This window comes from Macadamia integrifolia, chromosome 8 (genome assembly GCF_013358625.1).
Source record: "Macadamia integrifolia cultivar HAES 741 chromosome 8, SCU_Mint_v3, whole genome shotgun sequence".
Classification (NCBI taxonomy): Eukaryota; Viridiplantae; Streptophyta; class Magnoliopsida; order Proteales; family Proteaceae; genus Macadamia; species Macadamia integrifolia.
Genome location: NC_056564.1, coordinates 33,644,631 through 33,654,640, shown reverse-complemented (window position 1 = coordinate 33,654,640; position 10,010 = coordinate 33,644,631). Strand labels below are relative to the sequence as shown.

Genomic DNA, 10,010 nt, shown 5'->3' with positions numbered 1-10,010 from the left:
TTTTGTGGGGTGGGGGTGGGGGAGGGGGTGGGATGGCATGGCCTTTTAACTTTTAACGAAACCAAGTTTAACCGAAATATGTGATGTATAGACTTCCCTAGAAAAGAGAGTTCAATAATGTGTCTAAGCATTTCAGAAGAACAAGAAGGTCAGCAGCAAACCAAGCCAATGGATTTCCATGTGGAATGAAAAGCACGGCCTTTCAACGAAACCAAGTTTAAAGGAAATATGCGATGTATAGACTTTCCCTAGAAAAAAAGTTCAATAATGTGTCTAATGCATTTCAGAAGAACAAGAAGGTCAGCAATGGACTAGACCAAGAATGGACCAACATGTTTAATTTTAAGCATCCAATGAGCTTACTATTTTTGGGTTTTCTATTGTAATAGGCCAATTCTTTAAGCCCAAATATTAAAAATTTAAGGTCCATACGAGATTACTGTTGGTTTCTATTTTAGTAAGTTGTATTCTTTGTTTTAATAGCGTTTCCAGAAGGCTGGACAGATACCCTACATCCTGATATTTTGTTACAGTCCTAGAATAGTTTCTATTTTGAAGAAGACTTAAAGTTGTAAGGGATTCTCCCCACCATACATAGGGGTCTCCTATTTGCTTATTTCATTCAAGTTATAAATAAAGCCTAGGGCATCAGACTACTCCAGCAATTAGAACAATTTGTTAAACTTATGCTTACTGATTTCTGTGAGATTCAAAACTCCTTTGTTGTGAGATGCACTGAAGCCCTTTGTGTGATACTAAGTTGGACTGGTGAGATGTTAATCCAGTTCTAGGTGAGAAGCCTACTTCATATCCTTCTCCTTCTGAGTTCTATCTTATTTTCCTTCTTCTATTAAAGGTCAGAATCTGTTTTCAGTCTTGCCCACACTGTTTCTTCTTTGGTCTGTTCTCTTAAATACTATTCTACCCACAAACTGTTATTTGAGTTTCTTCTTAGGTTTGGACATATCCTTAGACTGTAGTAGACTCTAATTCTGTCCTTCTAGTTTCTATTTTATACCCACTTTGTCTAATCAATTACTAATTACATTCCCCATTTTCTAAGTTGATTTCCTTTGTTATTCTACTCATTAGCTGCTATTCTCTAGTGGTTACTAATTTGTCTCATCTCCTAATATGCTCAAATCTGATCACTGGATCTGGTTCATGCTTTAAGGGTTTAATCTCCTTCCTTGTTAGCCCACTTGACCAGATTTCCAGCTGTATTAGACTTGTCTTTCTCTGGTTAGTTAAATCTCAGTTGCTGGTTTTGGTTCCTACTTCCTACGATTCTAGACTTACATGAGATTTTCTAACCCTAATCCTTGGATGATTAGAATACCCCATTATTAGTGTGGATATATAGATTGGGGGCAGAAGTCTAGTACAAGATGGATCAAAAGAGGTGATGGAAAGACAAGTTTTACACAGAAAAGCTAATAAGCAAAGAAGAAAAGCAAAACTGACTAAATTTATTTATTTATTTTTGATAGTATTTTGAGGAATAAAATTAATGGAGTGATTGTGGAAAATCTTGCAAAAGCTGGAAGGATGCGACTTATTTCATAACACTTGAAAACATGGGTCAGAGTGAAGCACAACTACTAGGATGGCTTCATCCTTATGAACCAAGCAGTTAGGCCATACAGTACTCTAAAGGAAGAAGAGTTAAAGAGATCCGTCATCTAGGTGAATGAAAAATAAGCCTCTGTGTCTGCATAGTCAGCAATGAGAACCCACAGATCTGGACAAGAACACATTCAAACACAATGGAAGATTGAGAAGAGAAGAGATGGAGAACAGTGAAGAATTACAGAACTAAATAAAGAATCTTTCTCTAGGACAAGATATAGCTACAAGAACATGAGAAAGGGACAAAGTAAGGAAATAATATAGCTACAAGAACATGAGAAAGGGATAAGTAAGGAAATACCTAAGGCATTGTGCGGTTGTCCATACAGTTGGGGAGAGTGTCTGAAAGTTCCCTCTTTGGCCACTTTCCGAAAGTTTTTTGTCATTGGGTAGCTTAGGAGAATGTCTTGGTAATGGCACCTTTCACACCCACTTCCCTATCCCCTCCAAATAGAGCTGTTGAAGAATTTTGGTCAGATTTGGCCACATTCTCAGGAAAGTAACTTTTCTTACACTTTCCTACTGCAACTAAACAAAAGTTTGAAAATGAGGAGCATTTTCTCCCACTTTAATTGACTATCCTACATTCTCCAACACTTCTCAACAATCTCCTAGTCTCTGGACAATCAAATACAGCCTAAAACAAAATTTTCACTCTTAAAATAGTTTTTTTTTTGCAAATAACCATGTTCCTTGATAGAGTTGATGTAGAATGCTATGTGCATAAGAACACTAAAAACTAAGTTTAGCACTCAAAGAAACCAAAGCTCAAATTACTTTGAAACTGTGAACACTTTATAACTTCAAAATCCAAAGGGTCATAAATTGATCTCTTTGGGTTATTTGATTAATAGGACCTGTAAAATAACCACCCCCCCACCCCAAAAAAAAAATTAGCTAATAAGTAATGATGTTCTAACTCTAATTGATTCCAAAGTTTTAGTAGACCACTGGCTAAACTTCTTGATTAGAATAAAGTACCACCAGAACCACCAAATATTCGTAAAAGGACAAAAGAACATAACAAACAAAAGAATTGGAACTTATTATGCATCTTGCACTACATCAGTCTGCTTTTTCCAAGAAGTCAGTAGATGGTGAAAGCAAACCTATTATGATGATTGTTGTCTCTTTTTAAGTAGGGTATCTATCAAAAGATCATGAGAACTAATTTTATTGGTCTTATCCCTATAAAGGATAGATTTAGATCCCAAAGACCATCACCAATTAACTCAGTAGTTGGTATTTATAACTCATCCCCAGGGCCCTTACATAAAGGGAAGTTGTGGACAGTGTGATGTCCCCAACCAAGGAACCTTAACAAAAATTCTGAAAGTTTAGATAGCATCCATGTACCCAATAAATGCTTGAGTAAAGGGAGTGATAAAAATGAATAGATGTAGTCCAAAACCAGGTATGCAAACTCCTATTGGATTGCAGTTTTCTTGGCTGTGTGTTGTCTTGGAGAGGGAAGAGAGGTTTAATGGTGTTCAAGAGAAAGTAGCATAGAGGTAGTCAGCAAGTGATGGCAATGACGAATGATATGAGGTTTAGTGTTTCAACTCACAACAGCAGCAAAAAAGCAGAAATTTTATTTACATACAAGGTGAAAATTTACATTTACGCTCCTTTCCTCTCCTAATTAACCACTTTTAGAAAAGTCATTTACTCTTTCTTGGGTTTAAGGGTTTAATTTAAGATAATCTCTCCAAAGGAACAGAACAACAATGCCAGAATCCCAATTAGAAGATCTATAAAGCACGGTACTTCGAAAACTGATGAAGTGTACTAAGAACAGTGAAGTAAACAACTGCCTAGCGCAGTTGGTGTGCTAAGTCCACACTCACCAGGAGTTCGATTCTCATGGCTGTTACCTTCCCCCCCTCCCCCACCCCCTCTTCTATAATGTGCCCATCTAAAAAAAGAACCATGAAGTACGAAATAAACATGGACAGTCATCAAAGCCTTTAATACAACCTTTACCTTCTCGCCAGTTTTCCAACCTGTCATCAACAACTGTCGGCATCAACTGATCAGTGGAAGTTAAGATATCTGCTTCAGGGTAACAAGAAAATGTGGAAGTGGATCCTGTTCAAGGGGAAAATTACATATACTATTATTAAAAAAGTGATCAAAAATGAAAATGGGAAAGAGAAAGAGAGTGTGTGTGTGTGAACAATCTCTTTATTAAATCATAACAAAAAATTTAACGAGTAATGTCCCAAAGAAAGAAAGTGTACAAGAAATATAACAATTATAAGAACATAAACAATTGGATTACAGCCAAGGGTGTCAACCTGTACCAAAAACCGAAAACCGAAAACCGAAAACCAAGACCGAAACCATATCGAACCAAACAGAATTAATTCGGTACGGGATCAGTATGAGCCTATGAGGTTCCTATACCAAGACACTATTCGGTACGGTATCGGTATGGGTATGGGTATGGGATATGACTTAAAAACACACCATATTGTACCGATACCATACCGAATACCAAACCAAACAGATTTGGTACAGTATCAGTATGAGGTTCCTGTACTGAACCACTATTGGTACGGCATCATGATGGGGTATATATGCCCTGTACCGTACTGATACCATACCAAATACCGGTACCGTACCGAATTGACACTCTTAATTACAACGGACCTATCAACTCTCAAAGCTTTCTTCAAATCAGCCTGTATAATATTTCTCTCCCAGCCCCATTCTCACCAATGAATCTGCACTGGAGTTATTAGATCTAGGTCACAAAATGAACAAGGTGTTCGTTTGGTTACAAAAGATCTTGCTCTCCAAATAATGTGTGCAGGCCTCCATGAACTATCTTGTTCTGAATCATTTACTTAATGACCAAAGCCAAATCTCCATGCTATTGTACACACAATGCATGAGATTTGTCAACTTGTCATTGTTGTCTACGTGGTGCAGTCTGAGTCACCAAAGCAATACCCCAGGCAAAGTGATGTAGCAGTGGCAGAATGTTCAGAGTGATATGGCAGTGGTCACAAATGATCTGGTAGAGCTCACAGTAGAAGACAATTACTTGGCAGTGAGTTCAGGACACTTGGCAGCTTGACAGTGTTGAAGAAGTTTCCGGACTCATGTGGCAATGCATGATAACTATTGGTAGTGTTTTCGAGTGATATATAGTTGTTGGCAGCAGATGAACAATGTACATGCATCTTCTCATGGTGATTTTACAGGTTCCTGTAGAAGAGTCAACTTTGAGCCGAAATTCATGGCTAGAGGCTGAGATATCAATGAATCTCAGAAGTAGAAACTATGGTCCAGAATTTGTAACTTAACTAGCATAGACAAACCTAGCCGTCAGATCAGCCTCAACCATTGAAGGGAGCTGTGAGTGTACCTGGATGTCAAAATATGGATTCTCGTTGATGAATGGATCTTCAGTTTCGTGGTCTTGAAGGTTTTAGCAAGAAACACCAGCGATGCTGAACTGCAGGGTATATTCTAGTCTTCTCCAGTCAGCAACTGATGAAGCAGCAACAAGCACTCTTCTAAAAGCCAAACAATAACTCCAGCAGCAACACGGAGCCTTCGATTGGATTCCAGATGCGAAGAAAATCTCAGAACAGTAAATAGAAACAGCAGTATCGATTGGGAGGATAAAAGGAAGAATAGTTGTAGAGTTTCTCACTCACTCCTAGGCATCTTCACCTCAAGGCCTCTCACCCCACTGTTTCACACAGCCATTGACAAAAGCCATAAACTCAAATCTTCATCAAATCATAGGGAGGACTCTCAATGATCCATTACATATATAGTGATAGTTGCTATAAATAAAGAAAAACAGAAAGTTCCTTACAAAGAATATTGAGACTTGTACAAAAAGCAAACTCAGACTATTAAACAAAATAGCAAGTACAAAAAACAAAGAAAATCTAAGCTAATACTAAAGATTACACAGAAATAGAAACTCCAAAATGAAACTGTTTTCTTCCTTGAACTGTATCACAATATCTCAGGTAAAAGAAAACAGGAATGAAGAGAGATTGTTTCTGTTCTTGTGGTTCCCAGAACCCACACCAGAACAGATTATCTCTAGTAAAGGTACTAACCGGACTCTTGTAGTTCCCAGAACCCACACCAGAACAGAGTATCTCTAGTGAAGGTACTAACCGAAAGAATAGAAGAGGAAACAGAAGAAAAGAAGAGGAAGAAGAATAGAAAAGAAGGCAAAGAGAGAAATCAAACCTGAGACAGGAAGATGAAGGGGAAAAGAATCAAACAAGAGAAAGAGAAGACAGAAACAGTCGAACCAAACATTCGTCTCTTACAGCAGCATACAGCCAAAATTACATTCATTCAAATCCAATGTATATCTTGGTGACTAGTGACATATATAAGAAAAATTAAATAAAAAAAATCCTAATTGGATTCTTAAACTGAAACTGAAAATAAACTTGGAATTTGACTCAATCTCCTAATAACTCCAACGAAAGGTTAATATCATCAAATTGCAATAAAATTACCAAAATAACCCTTACATGTGGGTAGTTGTGTCATGTACCTAAAAATTGCTCCAACCGACAAAGAGCACACAAATCCCAACAAATGAAACTGATCTCAACTATAATGGACTTAGTGTGTGCCCCATTACCCAGCCCCTCTCCACCCGGGCCCCAACCCTGGCCAAAAAAAAAAAAAATGCTACAGAAATTTCTTGAAAGCATAACCCCATTTCAGTTTCTTCTCTATTCCTCCTTTCACCCTTGGCTTCCAATCATGGTAGGTTTGTAGACAATTAAGTAGCATAAAAAATTTCTTCATCAAGGACTGATTAAAAATCAATCCTGCAGCCTGGCCAAGCCAAAACTAAGTTTTTTTGGAAAAGAAAATGTGAAACCAAGTAAAAAATAAGCAAATAATGGTGTGTAATCAGGATCTGTTGCTCTGCAAGAATGAAGGATTAAAATAAGCGGTTTTCTGTTCAGTTCTAAGTTTAATGGTTACAAAAATATGTGCCATCATAACTTTTTAGAATAATTAATAATGAATCTCATATTAGATAATTGCAACAATGGATATTATAGTTATAATCAGCGATATCAACCTAAGCAAATGATTAAAATATTTAAATATGAAGATTGATAGCCCTTATATGACAAGAAGACGTTTTGGAGCTTGAATACTGTAGAGAATGGCATACCCTCAGAAAAAAGAGACGAGAAGAGACAAATAGAAAAAACATGAGTCTATATATAGATGGCACGTTTCGAACATTTTATCTCTCATTATTTAAATTGACAAGAAGAGCAGTTTCATAATCATTGCCAAAATTTTCAGACTTTGACAATAAAAACAGAGAACTTGTCATGGAGACAGGACCTTGCACAATCTAGAAGGCATTTCAAATATTTCAGTTTATCTAAGATCACCTGCAAATCCACGTCGACGGATGCGAGAAAATGTTTCCCCAACAAATAAGGTCCCATCTGAAACACTTTGATCCAATACCTCTCCATTATTAAATATTTCAACAGACCTTTCTTCTGCTCCAGCAAGAAGCTGAATTATGACTAGCTTAAAGAACGGACTAAGATAGTTGTCAAGTATATACATTGAGGAACAGAAGGAACGAACAAACAGAAGAAAGAATAGAAATGAAAAATTAAATAGCCAGGAAGACAAAGAATAGAATATACAATGTTAAAAAATCCAATGCTTTAACATGGGTCTGTTAAGCTGCCTGGCAGATGAAATGCTATTCAAATTTCAATTCTATATCAGAAATTCTATGACTTTGTATTATCAGTTGTGGAACTCCAACATAATACCTTTGGTTAGTCAGCCAGCCAACCTTGCTAGCTGGTAGGGGTGGGGAAAGAGAAGTCATGCCCCGCCACCTTCTAATTAGTCCTTTGCCTAATTTCCAAGACAAAGAAAAATGGAAAGCATTAAATCTAACATTGACACGGTCCCTGCTATCACCCCCATCAGAGCATCATGAAACTTCAATTTCTATTACTGAAGAATGGCCATATAACAAGGAGTTAAAATCTTCTCATAAATCATTTTGGGATACTCTGAAGAGAGCGCAGCTGGGGCTCCCAATCGTGCCTTGTCAGGAATAGTCAACCAAGTACTGCTTGCTTCAAGCTCTACCTGGAGGCTCTGAAAGGATGAGGGAGCCCAAGGATTATAGATTAAGTATTGCAAAGGTCCAAACACCATCAAATTATCTCAATGAATCATTCATTTTCAACAATGAACATCATCTTCATCTGAAGTTTCAACAAGATCACTTTCTTCACCAGTAAAATCAGAATCTCCTCCAGTTTCTGAGCCCAAGTCCTCTTCTTTCTCTCCATCAATTCCCAATGTACCAGTTTCTAAGCTTGAGTCCTCTTCCTGCCCTCCATCCATCCCCAACTTATGTTCAAACATAAAGCCTACATGACTATTCTGAACACCATCTCTTCCGATTTCCCTCCTTCCATTATCCTCTCTATCCCTGCCAGACTCAAATAAATCCAGATCCACAGCTGCTTTCCTAGGGCTCAACAAAATCAACTCAGCCAATTTTCTCCTTGCCAAATACAATTCATTTGGTTCTATCAATTCACCTTTCTGGTATGCCTCCCGAAGAAAAACTGTATGAAGCTTACCATGATTCCCTCTTGTTGAAATATAAAAGATCCCTTGATGTTGAAGCAGAAATTCCTTCAGCTTCTTGGGCATGTCCATGGCCAACCTAAAATGTGCAATCCTCTCAAGAGTAAGCTTCTTCTCAACTGTCAATGACAGTAACTCATGAATTGTTGCGATGGCCCTCTTCTCCATACGCTTTTGTGCTTCAAGTGAACGGAGATCATGACCTGATACATCCTCGTATGGTGACCAGTACGGAAGCCGTTGCCACTTCCAAACCGCAATTTTATAGTATTTACCAATCTTAAACCCAGGAGGGAAATTAACAATGAAGGAAAACCTAATGTTTTCAGCATCAATACCTCTTTCTCTATATTCTTTCTCCCTTAGCTTCCCAATTGCACAAACGGCCAAACTGGGGTCTCTGTTAACTACCTCAACATACTTAGACCGAGTCTCTTCCGCATCAAACAACCGGAAGAACTGTGGATTCTTGAGAATTACAGAGAACTCAAAGTCTTCAGGAAGACCAAAATCAAGGCGTGCAATCCGTATATGTTCAAGGCGAAGGCGACCTGTTTTCGACAACATAAGCAACTTGCGGAGACGGATAGTGGCATCTGGGATTTGGGCCTGAAGGGCTTGATTTTCTTGCTCAATTTGAAGGGTGGCCTTCCGGGTGAGACGACAATAGAGGATTCTCTGAACCGGGTGTTCGTAGATTTCAAAGACATGGGGGAATTTGAGGATGAACGCACCAGCCTCATACTGTTTGAAGTCGAAGCGGCGAGCTAAAATGTCGAGACGGGACATACAGATGGTATGGTTTGGTTGACTGAGGATGAGATCCTGGAACTTGAGGACCTTGCGGATCTTCTTATAGACTTCCATGTAGTTATCATATCCATGGTCTCTTACTCTCTGCTGTTTCTTGGGGATTGAAGTGGATTGTGACATATGTCTAAAGCATGTGATGTCATAGTAAAGGAGATGCTTAGCTATGGAGGTTTGGTTTTGGTAGTGATTGTGATTGATTCTGAGAAATCGAATTGGGAAGTAAACAAAAGATTGAAGAAATTGCATTGCTGTTGTTGTTTTTAAAACCGTACAGATATTTTCTCCCCTTCCTCACTTTTCTGGCAGTTTGAATGTCGAAGAGAGAGTAGGAGGAACGAAAGGGTAGAGGAGGTGAGAAACAAAGCAAGGGGGAGAGAGAATGAGGGACACAACGAGGGAGAGTTGGGTACCAGATTCTGCTCGTCTGGAATCCTCCTGAGACCACCCTCCTTTGTTGCAGCAAAAGTACTTGGCGTTGCCCTAGAAAGATGCAAGGTTGATTTTGTTCCAAATCTCTTGGACTATGTACGAGGGCTGCAAACAAAAACACAAAGACATGAGACCTCTATCACGAGTTCTAAAAGAGTCAACGATCAAATATAAGGGTTATTCACTCTTATCCCTCTTCATCTCATGGAAGATCACTTCTATCTGTAACTCTAGATTTGTTAAATCAATGGGTTGCGTGACAGGATAACCGGTCCTCGGTCTCTGGGTGGATCGCAGCTGCTGCTTCGCTTCTTTTCAACTTTGAAGTTAAAAGGGTAACATCCAAAAAAGGGAAAAGGAGGAGAGTGGCTTTGGGTTTGAAAGTGAAAGTCTGGCCTGGCAATCCGACCTGGCTTGTGCTGAATCCGAACAATGTTTGGGTCAAGTTTTTTTACCTAATGAATATTTTCAGCATCAATACCTCTTTCTGAAAACAT

The 10,010-nt window shown here is 38.5% G+C and overlaps 1 protein-coding gene across 5 annotated transcripts in view; it reads right to left on the bottom strand.

The window, feature by feature from the left end:
* The window catches only part of LOC122087408 (protein ROOT PRIMORDIUM DEFECTIVE 1), a 13,029-nt gene extending 3,059 nt beyond the window's left edge, over window positions 1-9,970 (bottom strand). Inside the window, exons 1-5 of one of the 5 annotated variants that reach the window (XM_042656528.1) lie at window positions 7,682-9,970; window positions 4,679-7,192; window positions 3,613-3,717; window positions 1,931-2,085; window positions 1,449-1,741 (exon numbers count right to left, since the gene is read on the bottom strand). In XM_042656528.1, coding sequence (XP_042512462.1) covers window positions 7,858-9,330 — 1,473 coding nt within the window. In that variant the 5' untranslated portion in view covers window positions 9,331-9,970 and the 3' untranslated portion in view covers window positions 1,449-1,741; window positions 1,931-2,085; window positions 3,613-3,717; window positions 4,679-7,192; window positions 7,682-7,857. Of the gene's footprint in view, window positions 1-1,448; window positions 1,742-1,930; window positions 2,086-3,612; window positions 7,193-7,681 lie in introns of those variants that run through there. The other 4 variants (XM_042656527.1, XM_042656529.1, XM_042656526.1 and 1 more) reach the window with 4 other exon arrangements.
* Window positions 9,971-10,010: the final 40 nt, after the last annotated feature.